The following is a 21,824-nucleotide window of genomic DNA, read 5'->3' as shown; positions in this document are numbered from 1 at the left end:
TACCTAATTCATTTTAATAAGCTGCACTTCTCTCACAGCCTCATATTTGCTCCTATTCTTTTTCTGCCCTTTTCAATAATGACAAATACACTGTACCTATTGTTAACCGTTTATTATATGTATTAACCCTCATAACCAGTTAGACCCTCTGAAGAAGACTAGAGGCACACTCATCATCCAAACTTTATCTGCCCATCCTTACAGAACACCGAAGAGATGGAGATAGCATGGATGATTTTGTTGCCTCTTCGCAGAAACGGCTGTAAGGAACTGATCTTATACTCTTTCCTGTAATATTAATTGATAGATGTGTGTGTAACACATAGTTAATACATGTGTATGTACTCTTCTAATACTTTCTAATACTTTTGAATAAATAGGCACACTGGAATGTCTATCAGCTGATGTATGTCCTCTCCATTTTCTCTTATTTGCTGTATAAATTAAGGGTAAACCACTTTTTACCCCCCGCCCATATATGACTCTCAATTGCGAGATTGCCACACAATAACCAGCATTTGGGTATGAATAATTGGATAGATACTATCCCTTAGTTGGTTGGCTTCCCAACCTCTAACTCTCATAAATCCTAAAATTGCAGAACAATTCGTTGCTGGGCAGTTTAGCTTAAAGGTTAAAGCACTTGACATGTAATCAGAGAGATGTGAGTTCTAATCTCATGGCTGGCCAGTAACAATTTTTATCTGCAGTATATGGATAGTTTATTCTGGTCATGCTATTGTATTAGCATTATCATGTGTTTGAGAATAAATTATTTGTTTGTTTACTTTCATCGTAAGTTCATAAAACAATTTTTATTTCTTTTCTTGAAACAAAAAGGTGTTTCCTATTATTTTTAAGTGCATAGTGCAAAAAGGAAAAGTGGACAAAATCAGTCTGGAAGGTAGGTAGAGGGGTAGATTCATAAATTTTCAAAAAAAGGGTGTAGTAAAAAAAAAAAAATTTGAAAGATCCCAATTAAAACGGAGAAGATCCACCTTACATTGGTGTGCTATTCTGAAAGTCTGCCAAAGCATTCTATTGTGAAAATTACTTGGTAATAACAGACATATGTATGCATGTATGTATATATGTATGTATATATGTATGTATATATGTACATGTACATACATACATATATACATATATGTGTGACCATGTGTGCATCGTTGGCGATTTTCTTTCTCTGTCTTCCCTTCTTTGGACTTTTCCTATATTTCTGATGAAGATCTCCAATCGAAACGTTAAATCCTCTTTCTTTTCTTTCCTTTCCTGAGCGTCCAATAACACTGTACTTATTCCACGTCCTCGCGTTGTTTCTTCGTGTTTTTGCTTGTTTGTTCATGTTTAAATTGACTATATATATATATATATATATATATATATATATATATTTATATATATATATCTATATATATATATATATATATATATATATATATATATATATATATATATATATATTTGAGACTGAGAAGACAGTAAGGTGTTACTTAGGCACTTAACTATGAGTCCACCACATCTTATAGTGGAAACAGTCTAATGAAGTTCATAAGGTAATCATTTATTCTTTTATCATCTCTTTTTCTGATATATATATAAATGAATAACAATAGAGATACAGGTGTCAATCCATTATGGCCATTTCTAATGACTCCTTTAATTGATTAATGAAAACATTACATCATTGTAAAGAAACTGTTTTCATCAGCTGAATTAATGAATTTCAAATAAAGGGCATTAAAAATGATTTAACAGTTTAAAATCCACAAAGCAAAACATTTACAGTGATTCTGCTAATATTTCAGTTGACAGAATAGATTTACCAGAGTAGTGTATATTTGATCAGAACAGCGAGATTTAGAGGTTAGTAGGGTTTTTAGGAGGGGGAAGGAATAATTAACTTCAGTGACCCAATTATCTCTACTTCTAACAAGAGAGGAGGGTGTGGCTCCATTAGTCTTAAGTTTATCTATTAAGAAGTTGTTTAATGTCTACTGGCCAGTGGTAAGAAAATGGCTGGCCAGTAACGTATTTTTCTGCAATAAATGGATAATTTATCCTGATCATGCTATTTATAGCATTATCACGCGTTTGAGAAATAAATTTATTTCTGTATCTTACAATACATCTCAACGCTTCTAAAAAAGAACAAACTTTGTTTGTTTACTTTCATCGGTAAGAAAATGATTTGAGGTCAGGTCAACCTACTAAATTATCAACGTCATTTGTGATGGACTCAATACACAAGCTTTATCTTCACAAGTCAACAAAGCAGAGGGCAGTAATAAGGATAGGGAGGGATGATATATCTTAATGCATCCCTTTTTCTTATAATTTTAAGTACCTTTTAATTATTTACTTACATTTAATTTTTAATTTCCCTTATAACTCTGCTAAGTTGTAGTAATTTCTTTTTATTCCTATGCAATGATTCTCAATCATAGTTTAGAGCTTTGCCCCCATAACCCTTATTCCATTATCCTTCAAAGTCGTTCTCTATTAATATTATGGTAATCAGTAATGGTTGAGTCAGCTTTCTTTCTTTTTTCTCCATCTCCTCCCTTCCCTATCCCTCACTTCCTTATTGCCACCCTCTACCTTGTGGAGATAAAGCTTGTCTATTAGTTCCATCATATATGCACATACATATATGAAAATATATACATATACATATATACATTCATCATCATCATCATTTAATGTCCTGTCCATGCTGGTATGGGTTGGACAGTTTGACCAGAGCTGACAATGTGGAAAGCTGTACCAGAGTCCAATCTGATTTGGCATGGTTTCTACAGCTTCTAACGCCAATCACTATGAGAGTGTAATTGGTGCGGCCATGAATGAACCATCTTTTTTTGCCTGCCCTTCTAATTGTTTTTCTTATCTGCCTGTGTATCATCTATCTGTTTGAATATTTTATTGTCCTCTATTGCATTTTTGTTCCATTTTTATATTTATATATACATATAGCGGCATACGTACACACTTGTGCTCACCCTATAGTAGGTATGTATCTAAATTTTGTACGACTCTCACTCTATCTTTTAGTCCCCCCTCTTACTTTCTTCCTTTTTTCTTTTTCTCGTTCCCCTCTCTCTCACATTTCTTGGCCCTCTCTTTCTTTAACTCCCGCTATTTCCCACTCGTTTATCTCCCCTGTACCTTTCTCTTTGTCTCTGATTTTTTTCTAATCCTTTCATCCCGCTGCCCCCTACCCATCTCTCCTTCCACGTGATCAGTGTCTGGCCAGCCATGATCTTTCTTTCTTGGCCTGACTGCCAACCGCCAACCCCTCTTATGCCCATCTCTTATGTTCCTTCATACACGCCAGCTCAACTGGATTCATTCTCAGTCGAAAGACACCTATTGTTATTTTTATTCGTAATTGTGTACCATGTTTTCCGTTTTTTGTCTGTTTGTGTACCATGTTCTCTGTTTTTGTCTTTATTGCTGTACACATTCGCTAGCGTTCTTACAAAGGGGTCTAATGCTTTTAGCTTAGACCTTTTTGGGGGCAACCAGATCAAACAATCTCAAGTGTAACTGCCAAAAACAGTTGTGACTTCTGATACTTGACTGAGGAAAGAAAGCCACGAATGACTTGTCTTTTTTGCCTGTCCTTTTCTTTTTCTTGTTTCTTTTATCTGCCTGTGTATCATCTATCTGTCTGAATGTTTTATTGTCCTCTATTGCATTTTTGTTCCATTTATATATATATATATATATATATATATATATATATATATATTTGCCAACCAAGTGTGGCATCCTATGCAGGACAGTGTTACTGATGCTTATAGCCCCAGGAAGACATCTCCACCAGCTGGCTAACAATACACATTCTGTGTCCGATTAGTATTTGTGAGGGGAGGTCATTACTCCCATCTCTAGCCTTACATGATATACACAGACTCAAGTTGCTGGGTGGTCACCTGTCCTCAGTGTGTGTTAATCACCAGCTAGTGATGGAAGCCCATTCCACTCGCAAATTACTATATATTTTTCTAGCGACTCACTGTCGCTGGTCTCATAGAAGAGAGAGAATGTTATATTAAATCTCTGAGTGAGATATAAACAGTAGCAGTATGGATCTGTAACATATATTTGCCAACCAAGTGTGGCATTCTATACAGGACAGTGCTGCTGATGCTTGTAGCCCCAGGAAGACATCTCCGCCAGCTGGCTAACGACACACATTCTGTGTCCGATTAGTATTTGTGAGGGGAGGTCATTACTCCCATCTCTAGCCTTACGTGATATACACAGACTCAAGTTTCTGAGTGGTTACCTGTCCTCAGTGTGTGTTAATCACCAGCTAGTGATAGAAGATCATTCTACTCACAAATTACTATATGTTTTTCTAGCGACTCACTGTCACTGATCTCATAGAAGAGAATGTTATATTAAATCTCTAAGTGTGATATAAACAGTCGCAGTACGGAACTGTAACATATATTTGCCAACTAAGTGTGGCGTCCTAAGTAAATAAAGTTGGAAAAGGCACAAAAGTTTATTTTAGAGAATGTTTAATAGTTTTGTTGAAGTGAGTGATTTAAAATATAACTGGTTTCGATGTATCCAGCTTATCAAATATTAGAAAGAATTTTTTGTGGTAGTTAACATTTTGTACCCATGTTTGAGTTCTTGGTACAAATTGTTAAACCCCAAAGTTTTATTTTCTTTTTCTCTCAGAATACCAAAAAAATTATTTCTTATATTTGATAAGATGGCTACATCAAAACTTGTTATATTTTAAATCACTCACTTTAACAAAAATATTAAACATTCTTTAAAATATACTTTTGTGCCCTTTCTAACTTTATTCACTTTTTTAACTATCATTTTTGATTTGTATGAACTCTTAACCACTTTTCAACTATATATATATATATATATATATATATATATATATATATATATATATATATATATATATATATATATATCATGGAGAAATTATACAAAATGTATAAGTTGATGATGAGTAAAGCACCAGCACAGTTTTGATTACCTGTTATCTGTAGATTTATTACAGGAACTTTGTAGTGGCGGTTGGGGTAACAGTATTAATAAAATAGATGGAATGTGTAATAGATTTTATTGAGTACAACACATGTTTCAACCCATTCTAGGTCTCTTCGGGTACATCAATACAGAAGTAGGAACTAACAACAAAATACCTGTCGTACAACAGTAGTTAAACCATATAGATGCAACAATTGACACAGGCTTTGTGGAATTAGTCATTTGACTGTGGCCAAGCTAGAGCACCACATTTTAGTCGAAGAAATCAACCTCAGGACTTATTTTTTGTAAGCCTAGTACTTATTCTATCGGTCTCTTTTGCCGAACCACTAAGTTACGGGGATGTAAACACACCAGCATCGGTTGTCAAGCGATGTTGGGGGACAAACACAGACACACAAACTTATACACAAACATACATATATATATATATATATATATATACATATATATGACAGGCTTCTTTCAGTTTCCGTCTATCAAATCCACTCACAAGGCTTTGGTCGGCCCGAGGCTATAGTAGAAGACACTCGCCCAAGGTGCCACGCAGTGGGACTGAACCAGAACCATGTGGTTGGTAAGCAAGCTACTTACCACACAGCCACTCCTGTGCCTATACTGGTGAAATGTCACTGTTAAGACTCTGATATTATGCAAGCACAACAGACCAGACAATGATTTAGGACAGAGAAAAGAAACTATGCAGTCAGTTGCCCAACAGGTGCAGGTATGGTTGTGTGATAAGAAGTTTGTTTCTGAACCACGTGGTTCCAGGTTCAGTCCCACAGTGTGGCACCTTGGGCAAGTGTCTTCAACGATAGCCTCAGACTGACCAAAGCCTTGTGAAAGAAGCCCATCATCTGCACGTGCGTGTGTGTGTGTGTGTGTTCCACCACCACTTGGCAACCAATGTTGTTGTCTTTACTTCCCCATAACTTGATGGTTTGGTGAAAGTGACTGACAGAATAAGTACCAGGCTTTACAAAATAATAATAAATCCTAGGGTAGATTCATTCTACTAAGAGCCCTTCAAGGCAGTGCTCCAGCATGGCCATAATCAAATGACTGAAACAAGTAAAGGATAAAAGATAAGGTTAAATGTTAGTGATAAAAGAGCACATCTTCATTGACCTGATGGGAAATCAGCAGGTACTCCATCTTGGGAATAGTTTTAGATTGATACCAATAATTATCGAGTACTTGACTGTGTGACTCACTATCCCAGCAGCTATGGTGAGAAGCAGGCATTTACAAAACCAGAAAGAAGACACCTAATCAGAAGATTACAGTTACAAGTTGTCATAGGTACTGTCATAATATTTAAAACATTCATCAAGCTTAGCATGCAGTAACATCCATATGTGCGATGCTGTCCACTTCTGAACCCATATATGCTTGTGCCTCCACATGAATACATGCGCACATGCATGCATGCACATGCACACATACACACAGAGGTAAATTCTATTTATCAGAACAATAAATTATAAAAAAAAGAAGACCAGTTCACTGAGAAAGTAGTGTATGGGTACTAGGCATGAATGAATGATGCAAGCCATAGTGGGAACAAATCATATCAAAAGCTTGCTGTGGAGTACCAACAAATTTATGATAACCTATTTTGAAGGCTACCACCATGCAATTTAAGAACAAGAGATCCCCATCAAATACCTGCGGAATAAAAGGCAGAAAACACTGAAAGACAACCAATGTAGGCTGTGCAAAACTAAATCTAAAGAAATCAACTGCATCATTGCCAACAGCAAGAAAATGTCTTCCATATATTACCTTCCCATGAGGCATGAAATGGTTAACAGTCTGGAATAGAATAAGTAAAGAGAAAATAGCAACAAAGTTGATAAAATTGATACCAAAGGAATATTGGTGGAACTAAAAAAATTAAAACAACCACCAAGTTAAAACACAACGTGCCAAATATTGTTATGTTGGGCTGCAAGACAAAAGATATGCTCTGATCTGGAAATCAGCTGCTCTCTGGATACCAATGTGGTCAAAAATACAGGGCAAAGAAAACGCCTATGGACCACCGATAAGGAGTTTGCAAGCCCAGTACCCAAAATATACTTTCATTTTCATACTCATTATTATTGGAGCAATAGGATATGTGCCAACCCACCTGGAGCAAAGTATGGCTGAACTTGGGTTCTTGAAGAGAGAATGCAGCTCCTTAATTCATATGCTACAAATGATTGCAATATCTGGGAGAATAAAAGTCTGCAAGACATTTGGAAGATTTAAAGGACGAACATAAGAAGATGCCAGCAGTTTTTCAATACTTTGCCAAAAAACTTGAGAGACCTGCATGAATTCAAGAAACACACAAGATATCCAACAGTCAAAGGTCAGTGAAGAACCAACATCATGAGTAGAGAAATGGCTTGTAACGGCTGAGCAGGCCATGTATAGGTGTACAGCCAACAAGGTAAGAGCTAGCAAGGGGTTTAGTGATGGATTCATTGTGCAGGTAGCAGTTGTCCTTTAAGGTTAGCACTTAGTGTTCATTCAGTTTATTATACTCCTCCAAGCCATAATAGAGTAGTTTAAGACTGGCTGACCCTGTGACTTAAATCTGTGTTGATGATGCAGGTTTTATAGCAGAATCTAGAAGAGATTTAGAGAAGAAATTCCAGATGTGAAAGCAAAATCTAAAATTCAAAGACCCTAACCTTTTAATATCAATCTGTCTGAGGTTTCTCTCTGGTTCTATGATACAAACCTCCTGCTTTTGCAAGATCTAAATTAAAACCTTCCAAAACAATTTCATCTTAATTTATGCTCCAAATACCAGCTTAAAAATGATTATTATTTAAGTAAATTACTCTTTAGTCTTTTACTTGTTTCAGTCTTTTGAATGTGGCCATGCTGGAGCACCGCCTTTTAGTCGAGCAACTCGACCCCAGGACTTATTCTTTGGAAGCCTAGTACTTATTCTATCGGTCTCTTTTGCTGAACCGCTAAGTTACGGGGACATAAATACGCCAGCATCGGTTGTCGAGCGATGTTGGGGGGACAAACACAGACACACAAACACACACACACATACATATATATATATATATATATATATATATATATATATATATATATACAACGGGCTTCTTTCAGTTTCCATCTACCATATCCACTCACAAGGCTTTGGTCGGCCCGAGGCTATAGTAGATGACACCTGCCCAAGATGCCACGCAGTGGGACTGAACCCGGAACCATGTGGTTGGTAAGCAAGTTACTTACCACACAGCCACTCCTACGCCTAAATTTTTCATTATTTTCAAAATTAACTAACACAAAGATGGTGCATTTCAATAGAAATACAGTAACAAAAGGGTTAAACTGACCTAAATGAAAACATTCCATCAAATTTTTATGCAAATTTATATTCTAAAAGCCAGCTTATTAATGACAAGGTTATTCTAGTAAATTCTTTATTGTTTTTAGATTTAAATGAAACAAGAGCAGGTGTGGCTGCATGGTTAAGAAGCTTGCTTCCTAACCATGTGGTCTTGAGTTCAGTCCCACTGCTTGGTACCTTAGGCAAGAGTCTTCTAGTACAGCTCTGGGCCAACCAAAGCCTTGTAAGTGGATGAAAACTGAAACAAGCCTGTTGTAAATGTGGATGTGTGTGTGTGTGTGTGTGTGTGTGTGTGTGTGTGTGTGTGTGTGCGTGCGTGTATGAAATTTCAAGGAAAAAACTTTAATTCAGATCACTTTAAAACAGAAGTTTATAAGAATCAGGGAGTGATGTCAGCTGAGTTACAGAACACATAAACAGACAGACATACAATATTCAACCCCTTTGTTACCAGGTGTAGCTGTGTGGTAAAAAGCTTGCTTCCCAACCACATGGTTCCAAGTTCAGTCCCACTGCGTGGCACCTTGGCTAAGTGTCTTCTATTATAGCTTTGGGTTGATTGAAGCCATATGAGTGGATTTAGCAGATGGAAACTTAAAGGAGCCCGTTGTGTGTGTCCTTGTGTCTATGTTTGTCCCCCACCCCAGTATTGGTGTACTTGCATCCCCATAACTTAGCAGTTTGGCAAAAGAAACCAATAGAATAAGTACCAGGCTTAAAAAAAAAAACAATAAGTACTGGGGTTAATTTATTCAATTAAAATTTCAAGGCGATGCTCCAGCATGGCTGCAGTCAAATGACTGAAACAAGTAAGAGATAAAAGAAGATATTTCTGTTGAAATACTCTGTCTTTGTTCCAATTAATTTTAAAAAGGAACAAAAATTAGATTACTTTGTTAAATGTATTGCTTATTTATTTGCACTGATTTAAATTAATCTTGTAGCTTCAAGATTTTGATGATGTGATTGTTTACATTTAGAATGACATTGTAGGACAAACGTGAGAGGTTGGACCTGGTCAGTTACAACATAAAACAGGTAGAGTATTTGGGCCGGATACGGTGGATTAAATGCTAAAGGGTTTAAGCATGAGATCTTAAGGCTGGTCTCAGGTGGATTGGTATCAAAAGGGTTAATAAATAAAAGTAGGGAATAAAAGTAAATAAGAAGCAAATAATTCTGGTAATGAAAGAAAAGGGGTTTGGATTAAGAGAATAAAGGAATAAATAAAGAAATGGAAATTATATGGTGTTAATAAAATGAAATTAACCCTTTTGTAACTGTATTTCTGTAGAAATACACTATCTTTATTTCAATTAATTTAAAAGATAATGAAGAAATTAGTCAAATGATTTTGTCATTATTTAGCTGATATTTGGATCATAAATTAATATGAAATTTCGATAGGTTTTAATTTACCGAGGAGCCCATAACAAAGGTGGGTGGCACTATCTATTGGGTTGTCCGGAAAGTTTGTGTCGATTTTTAAAGGAAAGAAAAAGGTCAATAAATACTTGCCATTACATTTTTAATCAACCAAATATGAACCATTTTGTTGCAAAATGCGTCTCCATCTTTCCTTTAACTTAAAAATACCCTCTTCCCAGAATTGAGGTGGTTTCATGGCAAATAAGTCGAAAGGTAAGCTACTATAAATCGGTACAAACTTTCCAGACAACCCAATACATTTATTAGGACACCTAAAAACAAATGGATCATGTGGAAATATTATTACATATGCTCTTTCACTCACAGAAAAAAGAACTTCTTATGATAAAAAAAATTAGTAAACTGTGAAGCAGTTCTCTCCTCTTAAGGAGAAAATTCACCCTCCTTCTAATCTTTCAGTAATCTCTCTTGCCACCTCCTTCTCCTCTTACTCTGTAAACAACTATAAGCAGCAACAGCAATAGGTTCCAGTCAAATACCCACATATTTTAATTTAGATCACTTTAGAACAGGAAACTTGTATCATAGAATCAGCAGGGTGGTCTCAGGTAGGTTGGTATCAAAATGGTTAATGTTGGGAAGGTGGGAGATGCGAAGAACTAACTGACTGTATATACCCTAATAGGTTGGGTTAGGAAGGCAGCGAGCTGGCAGAAACATTAGCACGCCGGGCGAAATACTTAGCGGTATTTTGTCTGCTGTTATGTTCTGAGTTCAAATTCCGCTGAGGTCAACTTTGCCTTTCATCCTTTCGGGATCGATAAATTAAGTACCAGTTATGCACTGGGGTCGATGTAATCGACTTAATCCCTTTGTCTGTCCTTGTTTGTTCCCTCTATGTTTAGCCCCTTGTGGGCAATAAAGAAATAGGAAACATTAGCATGCTGGGTGAAATGCTTAGCAGAATTTTGTCTGTCTTTACGTTCTGAGTTCAAATTCCACTGAGGTTGACTTTGCCTTTCATGGGGTCGATAAATTAAGGTTGATAATTAAGTACCAGTTGCATATTTCGGGCCTTGTGCCTAGAGTAGAAAAGAATATGTTGGGTTAGGTTTAGGGTTAAAGTTAATCCTACTGATTGATGGGTGCTGGATTTTATTCACTTCAGAAGGGCAAGTTAACCCTGGCAGGACTTGGAAGTGAAATCATTAAAAAAATGAGAGCATTATGATCACGTTTGAAGAGTCTTCCATAAAGAAATTAACAAATAGAATAAAGAGCCAGTGGGGGTAGGGGTTGGGGTAGGGTGGAGGTACGTGGGGGTAAGGGTGTAAATCCAAAATGATAATAGATAAAAAATATAAATATGTGGGATATGGGGTGGAGGGTGGAAATAGATATAGGTCAATGAGAGACAAGATGAGAGGGGACATATTGAGAAGGGAGCAGAAACAGGTTATTTAGTTTGTATCTAAGGTAGAAGGTAAAACAGTCTAATGGAATCCCTCGGAGTTAGGGGAAAATGTCACTGAACATTATAAACACACACACACACACACACACAACACAATGCAGCCTTGTGCCTCACCAGATCCTGTCAAACCATTAAAACCATGCCAGCATAGAAAACAGGTATTAAATGATGATGGTGATGATGATGATGATGATGATGATTGTATACATTATACTTTTATAGTGGTGAGAGTGTCTTTGAAGTAGTTTCAGCCTGTTAGCCTTCATTGTCTGGAGATAGACCGAAACATTGAAGTCACTGTCACCCTTTGTGTAAAACAATAATAAGTATGCACTCTACAAAATGTATTGAGTAATCCTTCAGTTTAAAGTAAAATACCTTTTATATATAACTTGACATAAAAACAAACATTAATATGTGTGTGTGTGAATATGTGAGTATATATATATATATATATATATATATATGATTGACCGTTGACTGAACACTATTCAATTTTTTTTCTCCGTGTTTTTCTCCTTGTCTCCGTATTCTTTCTGTTGAAGAGCGTAGCTCGAAACGTCAAAGACTTTCCGTATTCCCGAGCGTCATACTAATATATACTTTTGTTATTTACACCACCTGTCCTCGTCTGTTGTTATTATTTGTATATTCTCCCATATATATATATATATATATATATATATATATATATATATATATATATATATATATATATATATATATATATATATATATATATATATATATACTCACATATATATATATATATATATATATATAGTAAAAAGGCGCATGGCTCAGTGGTTAGAGCGTTGAACTTATGACAGTGAGGTTGTGAGTTCAAATCCCGGACCGGGCTGCGTGTTGTGTTCTTGAGCAAGACACTTTATTTCACATTGCTCCAGTTCACTCAGCTGTAGAAATGGGTTGCGACGTCACTGGTGCCAAGCTGTATCGGCCCCTTTGCCTTTCCCTTGGATGACATTAGTGGTATGGAGAGGGGAGGGTGGTATGCATGGGTGACTGCTGTTCTTCCATAAACAACCTTGCCCGGACTTGTGCCTCGAAAGGTAACTTTCTAGGTGCAATCCCATGATCATTCGTGACTGAAGGGGATCTCCGATATGTATATATATGTTACACACATACAGATATAGGGTAAAAATTTAAAATTAAAAATCAATTAATAATTAGTAATTTTACCAAGTAGTTTGGTGTGTTAAAAAACCATTATCGGTAAACTTATACAAACATAATTTAAAATTAGGGTTCAGCAAGAATTGCTCCACCACACACCGAAAATTAGAAATAGCAGTCAAAACTAATAATAAATAAAAAAACATAAAAATAAACAAGCTTTTGATGGTTTTATAGATATTTCAAAATTATGATGCTATGATGCTAGGTGTTTCCATTATTTTGTCCAACCCCTGTATATGAGTCACAATGGATTCAAGTAATCCGGCAGTACTCATAAAAAAAGCTCCTTAATGTTTCGTTGTACAAAACATATAGAGTATATGGTACGATACAAGAGAAAATGATGAGGAGTGTATAAAGTCATAAATGACTGAGAAATAATTTGATGACATTTTATTGAACAATAAGAAAATTCTAATATCACGACAAATTGTTTTGTAACTTGAGAACATGTAGATAGTTTATATTATTAAATCTGAGAATAAATAAATTACTTACATGTCTGAATAATGCAAAATGCAAACAATTCTTCAAATAATGCAGAATTTAAGTTATGTCCTCAGGTGAAACAAAGTCTTTGTTGAATACTAAATTCTCGACAAAAACATTAGAGGAATACAAAGTTAAAATTTCAAAAGATTATGGAAGACAATAATAATAAATTTGATATAAATTACTAAGAGGGTTTTCTAATAGCTGGAAGGGAATTTTAGTAATATAATTAAAAAGTAACAAATAGATATCATTTGTACAATAAAAGGAAAGAGTTATATTTATTACTAAAAATTCAGAAAATAAAAGATCATAAACATAGAGAAAAAATATAATAATAATAATAATCCTTTCTACTATAGGCACAAGGTCTGAAATTTGGTGGGAGGGGACTAGTGGATTACATCGACCCCAGTGTATTACTGGTGCTTAATTTATCGACCCTGAAAGAATGAAAGGCAAAGTCGACCTGCTAACAATTCTGCCAGCTCACCACCTTAATAATAATAATAATAAGAAGAAGAAGAAGAATCCTTTCTACAAAAGGCACAAGGCCTGACATTTTGGGAGAGGAGACAAGTCAATTACATCGACCCCAGTGTTTCACTGGTATTTAATTTATCAACCCCGAAAGGATGAAAACCAAAATAATAATAATAATAACAAACTGAAACTAAAAAGTATTTAGAGACAATATTTATGAAATATAGGGATTGATATCAACAAGAAAATATGAACAATATTAAATGCTGGCTTTGCTGGGTAGAGGTGCTTATCTCCTCTGGTTTAAAACATAAGGACACACAATGCTTGTGTCACATAGCTAACTGGAAACGATGTTTTCTGGGGCTAAATAGCAGAAGCATTCTTCCCTTTCCTGGTACTGCCATATTAAGTTGGCAACAAACATCACTTTATCGTGCTGCTACTGTATAAGTCTTTCTGAGAGATTTAGAAATGCAATATTTCTAATTTTGTAGATCAGTGAATTTATTTCACTTGAAATTCTATAAGTTTTCAAAGGTGAATAAGCATCAATAGCTAGCAAATCAAGATATTCCAGACTGATGAAGAGCAATGACTCTGAAACTAGTCTCTGGATGCTGGCTTTGCTGGGTGGAGGTGCTTATCGCCCCTGTTTGAAAACATAACGACACAGAACGATTGTGTCACATAGTCAACTGGAAACGGTGTTACCTGGGGATAAATAGCAGTAGCATTCTTCCCTTTCCTGGGAATGTCATATTAAGTTGGCAACAAACCATCACAATTATTAGATAATTTTGGTATAAAGACAGGAAATTCATATATTTATAGAGACAGAATTTGCAAAATAAAGAGTTTGATATCAACAAGAAAAATACTAAATTAAAGATTAAAGGTTCAAATATGCAAGTAAATAGTGAATAGGTTATAATGTAGGACAAGATTAATATAATCTAGTATAGTAGATTAGGATAGATTAAAGCATACAAGGTAAGTATATGGAAAAACAATATTAATATGCATTTCTATAAAGTTACATTGAGAACCAACTATTTAACAAAAACTTTCTTTCACCTGAGGACATAACTTAAATTTTGCATTATTTTGCATTAATGCAGACATAGAAGAAATTTATTTATTATTAAATATAAAAATATAAATTATTTACATGTTTTTAAGTTATGAAACAATTTGTCATGATATTAGAATTTTGATATTGTTAAATAAAATTTCATCAAACTATATTTCTGTCATTTATGACCTTATATACAGGTCATCATCATGATCATCATCATCACCATCATTTAACGTCTGTTTTCCATGCTGGCATGGGTTGGACGATTTGACTGAGGACTGGCAAGCCAGGAGGCTGCACCAGGCTCTAATCTGATCTGGCAATGTTTCTACAGCTGGATGCCCTTCCTAACGCCAACCACTCCAAGAGGGTAGTGAGTGCTTTTTGCATGCCACTGGCACGAGAGCCAGTCAGGCAGAACTGGTATCAGCCATGTTCAGATGGTGCTTTTTATGTATTACCAGCACAGGAGCTAGTCGGGGCGGTGGGGCTGGCATTGACCACATTTGGATAGTGCTTTTTACATGGCATGGGAGCCAGTCAGGCAGAATTGGCTTCAGCCACAACTACAATTTCCATTTGATTAGGATTTAATTTTTGATTTTGATTTTACTCAATAGTCTCCTCAAGCACAGCGTGTCACCCGACAATTCACAGGTACTTTTTAAATGGGCTGGGTATGCGACACTGGTGTAGGCTACAGTTGTGATCTCACTTTACTTGCCGGGTTTTCTCAATCACAGCATATCTCCTGAGGTTTCAGCATTTCATCATTGCCTCTGTGAGGCCCAACGTTCGAAGGTCATGCTTCACCACTCCATCCCACGTCTTCCTGGGTTTCCCTCTTCCATGGGTTTCTTCCACTGTTAGGGAGTGACACTTCTTCACACAGCTCTCCTCATCCATTCTCGCTAAATGACTATACCAGCACAGTTGTCTCTCTTGCACATCACATCTAATGCTTCTTGTGTCCAACATTTCTCTCAGGGCACTTACACTTTGTTGTGTGTGCACACTGACATTACACATCCAGCAGAGCATACTAGCTTCATTTCTTTCAAGACTATGCATGTCTTCAGCATTCATGGCCCATGTTTCACTACTGTGTAGCATGGCAGTTTGCACATATGCATTGTACAATCTACCTTTCACTCTGAACGAGAGGCCCTTTGTCACCAGTAGAGGTAGGAGCTTTCTGAACTTTGCCCAGGCTATTCTTATTCTAGTGGCAACAATCTCTGAGCATTCACCCCCACTACAGACTTGGTCACCTAGCTAGTGAAAGCAATCAACTACTTCTAGTTTCTTCCCTTGGCATGTGATGGAGTCAGTTTTCTGAGCATCTGCAGTGTTTATTACTCCTGAGCATCTGCCGCACACGAAAGCTATCTTCCCGGTTAACCTTCCTTTGATGTTGCTGCACTTCTTATGCGTCCATAGCTTACACTGGGTACATCTTATGGAGTTTCTATCTACACCTTTTCTACAGATCAAGCAGGTACTTGATGTAGGCCTCCATGTTGAGTATGAGGCTGTATGAGAAGATGAATGGAGGCATAATGCCACCATCGCTAGTAATCACTCCAAACACCATGATGTTGACTGGATGTTTGATTTTTATCACTCTCAGTACATGTCCTCAGACTGCACTGTCTTCAGATTGACACTCAAACACTCTGAACTGTTCATATTGGAGCTTCCAGCATGAATGCCAAGCAATACAGCATGACGTTTCCAAATTTTTGGCAGAGTGAATTATGTCATGGTGTTGTTTTTGTCACAGATGGTATCCAACTGACCCTACTATACTGTGTAGTCGACAAGACAAAAAAACAAACAATGTGCATGTCATCATCATCGTTTAACATTCGCTTTCCATGCTGGCATGGGTTGGACAGTTTGACTGAGGACTGGCAAGCCAGGAGGCTGCACTAGGCTCCAATCTGATCTGGCAAGGTTTTCTTCAGTTGGATGCCCTTCCTAACGCCAACCACTCCGAGAGTGTAGTGGGTGCTTTTTACATGCCATCAGCATGGGAGCCAGTCAGGCAGCCCTGGCATCAACTACACTCGAATGGTGTTAAAGACAAAAATTATTCTTAAAAATCATATTAGTCTTATGAGTTTACTGTCTTGATATGGTATTCTTTTCTGACCACTTCGAACATATATATGCATATATATATATATTCGATGGGCTTCTTTCAGTCTCCATCCACCAAATCCAATCACAAGGCCTCGGTCGGCCGAAGGCTATAGTAGTGAAATAAAAAATATAAAATGGCAACAATTTACCCATTGCACCCTGTATATATATGTGGAAGGGGTAGACCCAGGAAGACATGGAATGACGTGGCGAAGCATGATCTTCAAATGCTGGGCCTCACAGAGGCAATGACAAGCAACCAAGATCTTTGGTGATATGCTGTGCTTGAAAAAAATCCATCAAGCTAAGTGAGGGCATGTAAAAAGCACCATTCAAGTATTGGGCCTCATGGAGGCAGTGACAGTTGACCGAGACCTTTGGCAATATACCATGCTGTGTAGGCCTGTCAAGCCAAGTGAGACCATAGACATGGCCAATGTCAGTGTCAAGTCAATGGCACCCGTGCCAGTGGTACATAAAAAAGCCTACTACATTCATAATTTTTACCTGCCAACACCAATCACTAAATCTATTCTCAAAATACAAATAATAACAACCCCACCCTGCTTTTTCCCCACTAATCTTCATAAATTTTCCATTCTTATCAACTTTCACTAACATTATATACTAAACCAACAATATATCTTCCCTTTAATTCCTTATTGTCATTTACATACTTCTCTCTGTATCTTTCCTTATCATTTATAAAAAATTTTTTTATCTACGCCAACACACACATCTATTCATACTGTAAACAAGCTCATCACACACAGTATACATTCCTTAGTATACATTCCTTAATTGATTGCCAGTATTAGCTATCATGATTCTTGTCCATTCTATATTGCTTTCTTCATGCATAATTTTTTTCTCCCCACCCTCTCCACTCCATATTATCTTTCTTTCAAATACCACTCCCCTTGCTGATTTCTGTGATTCAGCCAAAATAGCCCTATTGAATACTACCCGTCAATTGACCTTGGTTAAATTTTTCTTTCTTCTCACTATTCTTTTTCCTCCTATTAATTCTAATTTCTCTACATTTATATTCTCCCTTCCTACTATGCTTTCTACACATTCTGATTGAATCTTCCATGTGTTAGCATTTACCTCCTTGCAACAATGTAAACTTTCATTAAATCAAGATTTCTTCAGCCTGAAGAGTAGCCTGCGGTATACACCTCACTTGGATATTTACCACTTCTGAGACACCGCTCGCTATGAAACATATGTAGCCCAGATCTTATTTACCCCATTCCTTAACTCTTGTTTATATTTGTGTGTGTATATATGTATATATATATATATATTATATGCACACACACATATATAAACAGCACCAGTCACCTCTAGATGAAACGAGAACATCTTATCATAATTCTTTCTGCACAAAATGATATCAATTGTTTGCAACAGCTTAATTTATATGCTACAAATGATCACAATGTTTGCAACAGTTCATATTTCAGAGATTTCCTTCCCCTAGATGGATTGTCTTCATTATGACTGGTTAGTACCATCTGCCTTTGACTATACTGGATGGCCATTGACTCTCCTGAGTTCCTCTGCCCTTTGACAGGTTGTGTTTATCATCCTGCAGGGTGTCCAAAAATCACTTTCCTCACCAAGCAAGCTTGGTGGAGTCGGTGGTTTAGTCACCAATGAGCCAACTATGCAACAGGTTGTACTGAGGTACATGTTACTGGTAGTGCAAGACAGTAGTGTAGTGCAGTGGAATGGAATGGTGTGGTGTGGACAGGACTGGACTGGCTAGCAGACAAACAGACAGACAGACATACATATATATAAAATAGTAACAGTCTATGAGAGAAATTGAAACACAGAACGATGGCCATGAGGGGAAGGATCTAGGAAAAAAAACCGGTACCATATAATCTCCTTTGGAATTTGATGCCCTTGAGTAACCAACTTGCCAACAGGACACACAGACACTAAAAAATAATGGTTGCTGTCAAGAAAAAAAGACGAAAATAGAACTCTTTCCATATCAAATATAACAGTATAAAAACACACAGGGGTTAAAGGATCAGGGTTTTAGGTTCTGGCAGCAAGGCAGGGGCCCGAGATGTTAGGGTCATTTGAGAATAATTGCAGGAGTTACAGAGTCTCTTTCAATAGTACCAAGGTAACCTACCCACCATTACCAAAGTCCCACCACCACCAACAACATCACCACAATCACTAACATCATTAATATCACCAACACCAACACCACTACAACCAGCATCACTATTGCAACTACCAACATCACTAGCATCATTAATATCACCAGCATCAACAACACCACTAACATCCCCACCACCATCATCACCACAAGTAGCACTATCAAAAGCAACTCCTACACTCTGCACTAATGAGGGAGCATCTACATGGTTACTCAACCAGCTAGACAGAGCAGTCAAATCTCCCTTAAATTACATCTATCATCTTGTAAAAAAACATGATGGATGATGTAATCCTAGGTACTATTTATGAGAAAATACAGTACACATTGTCATAAGGTATATTTCTTCATGGCTGGACATGTTTACAGAGGAGATTGGAAACAAACAACACTGATTGCATAATAGTAACACTTGTTTTAACTGGAACATCACACGTAAATGAGAAGAGCATTGTCGCTGTGAGAATGATAACCTTCCATGTGAATTATTATTTTATTTTTTACATAACTTTATATGATTTTGTAAATGAACAACCTGGTGTGTTTACTTTAAAGGCCTATCCAATGTACACTGTCTGTTTCTTTGCCCTAGGTGTCAGGAAGAGACTTGGCAAGAAATGGAAGCAAAATTGAAAGAAGACAGAAAACTCATAATAATAAAACTAATGATAATAATTTTGGTACAAAGCTAACACTTTTGAGGGGAGGGAGCTTGATTAGTAGTTTGATTAGTAGTTTATTTGTATAACTCCCACATAGAACCATACCGTAACCCCTAATCAAACTGATATTATCTTTAAAGGTTTTTAAAAATAAAACATAGCATAAAACAGGTGCAGGCATGGCTGTTGGTAAAAAGCTTGCTTCCCAACCACATGCTTCTGGGTTCAGTCTCACATGTTTCTTGCCCATACAGAGTGACCCCTAATCCAAGTACAAACTCAGGGAAGTCTCCCATAGAATTGATCTTCACAAGAAGAATAAGATCCACTTTTGATAAGCTATTACCAGACGAAAAAAAGATGTAAAGGAAATACAAAAAGAGCCAACGAAATAAGTCGAGATAGGTGATAAAGTGCATTTCAAAACCTATAGAAATGGTAAAGAAGGCTGGGAAGATGGCCGGCCTTGTTACCAGAAAAAGTTGGAAGTATGATTTATCTAATTAAAGGGTCAAATGGCGAACATAAGAGACATATAAATCAGCTAAGAACAAGGCATACCCAAGATAAGAAAGAAATGCCCATGGAAGTATTTGGTGAAATATTCAATGTACCAGTACCAAAAGTAAAAGAGTCCCATAGAGCCAACATGAGAAAAAGAAAGCAGACCAAACACTTTGAGATAATGCCCAAGCGAAAGAAATACTAATATATATATATGGCTCAGTGGTTAGAGCATCGAGCTTATGACCGTGAGGTTGTGAGTTCAAATCCCAGACTGGGCTGTGTGTTGTGTTCTTGAGCAAGACACTTTATTTCACGTTGCTCCAGTTCACTCAGCTGTAGAAATGAGTTGCGACGTCACAGGTGCCAAGCTGTATCGGCCCTTTTGCCTTTCCCTTGGATAACACTCGTGACGTGGAGAGGGGAGACCGGTATGCATGGGCGACTGCTAGTCTTCCATAAACAACCTTGCCCGGACTTGTGCCTAGGAGGGTAACTTTCTAGGTGCAATCCCATGGTCAGTCATAACCGAAGGAGGTCTCTGTGCACTGACGAAGGGTAAATACCCAGAAACCCGGGTCCGTGTGTATCACGTCAGGTCAACAATGGGAAGGATGACTTCCCTTTGCAAATACTGATAGGGCACAGAAAGAGTGTCAATAGCCAGCTGGAGGAGATGTTCTCCGGGGGCTACAAGCTACAGTAGCATTCACTCTTAGTGGTTAGGCGCATTTAAGTGGCAAATATACTTCACATATAAATAGTAGTGGTCTGAGTAAGTGAGAGAGTTAATGCTAGTTCCACAGTTTGTGTGTTGATAGTTTAAGGTTTACAGTTTGAGTTAGAGTGTTGGATTGTTGGTTCTTAAAAGTCGACTGTTATGTTCCGTGTGGTTACTGCTGTTTGTTTCGGTTATATTGTTTTTACACTGTTGCAGTGTATTCATTTATCCACAGGGATATAACAAAAGGTTAAGTCGACCTTGGTGGAATTTGAACTCAGAACGTAGTGACAGGTGAAATACTCCGAAGCAATTTGTCCAGCATGCTAATGATTCTGGCAGCTCACCGCCTTACTACTACTACTACTACTACTACTACTACTAATAATAATAATAATAATCCTTTCTACTGGAGGCACAAAACCACAAATTAGGTGGGAGGGGACTAGTCAATTACATCAACCCCAGTGTTTCATTGGTACTTAATTTATTGACCCTGAAAGGATGAAAGGCAAAATTGACCTCAGGAGAATTTGAACTCAGAATGTAGTGGCAGATGAAATACCACTAAGCATTTCATCTGGCACACTAACAATTCTGCCAGCTCACCACCTTGATAATAATAATAACAATAATAATAATAACAATAATAATAATAATAATAATAATAATAATAATAATAATAATAATAATAATAATAATAATAATAATAATTCTTTTTACTGTAGATACAAGGACTGAAATCTTATGGAGTGGGGGGGGGCTAGTAAATTACCCCCTCATCCCCAGTGCTCAACTGGTACTTATTTTATTGATCTCAAAAAGACGAAAAGCAAAGTCAACTTTGATGGAATTCAAACTAAGCATTTTGTCTGCTGTGCTAACAATTCTGCCAGCTCACCATCTCAATAACAATACCAGTAATAACAAGAGCACTCAGAGAGCACAAACCTCCACCAAGGCAACACCAACATCCTCTCAATGATTAGCCAGAAATGATTTTTAAAATGAGAATATATGAAATAAACTTGACTGCTCTCACAAACGAGAGTACTAAAAATGAACTCAACCGCTCTCAAAAATTAAA

The 21,824-nt window shown here is 36.8% G+C and overlaps 1 protein-coding gene across 2 annotated transcripts in view; it reads right to left on the bottom strand.

The window, feature by feature from the left end:
- The window catches only part of LOC106882480 (putative glutathione-specific gamma-glutamylcyclotransferase 2), a 64,909-nt gene that overhangs the window by 17,867 nt on the left and 25,218 nt on the right, over window positions 1-21,824 (bottom strand). The window contains exon 3 of one of the 2 annotated variants that reach the window (XM_089340006.1): window positions 6,820-6,849. The exons of the other annotated variant lie outside the window; for it this stretch is intronic. Within the exon in view, the coding sequence (XP_089196132.1) occupies window positions 6,820-6,849 (30 nt within the window). The remainder of the gene's footprint in view (window positions 1-6,819; window positions 6,850-21,824) is intronic. 2 annotated transcript variants of the gene reach the window in all.

The sequence above is a fragment of the Octopus bimaculoides genome, chromosome 23, assembly GCF_046866305.1.
Source record: "Octopus bimaculoides isolate indiv1 chromosome 23, ASM4686630v1, whole genome shotgun sequence".
NCBI classification, from domain to species: Eukaryota; Metazoa; Mollusca; class Cephalopoda; order Octopoda; family Octopodidae; genus Octopus; species Octopus bimaculoides.
This window is presented reverse-complemented; position numbering and strand designations above follow the sequence as displayed.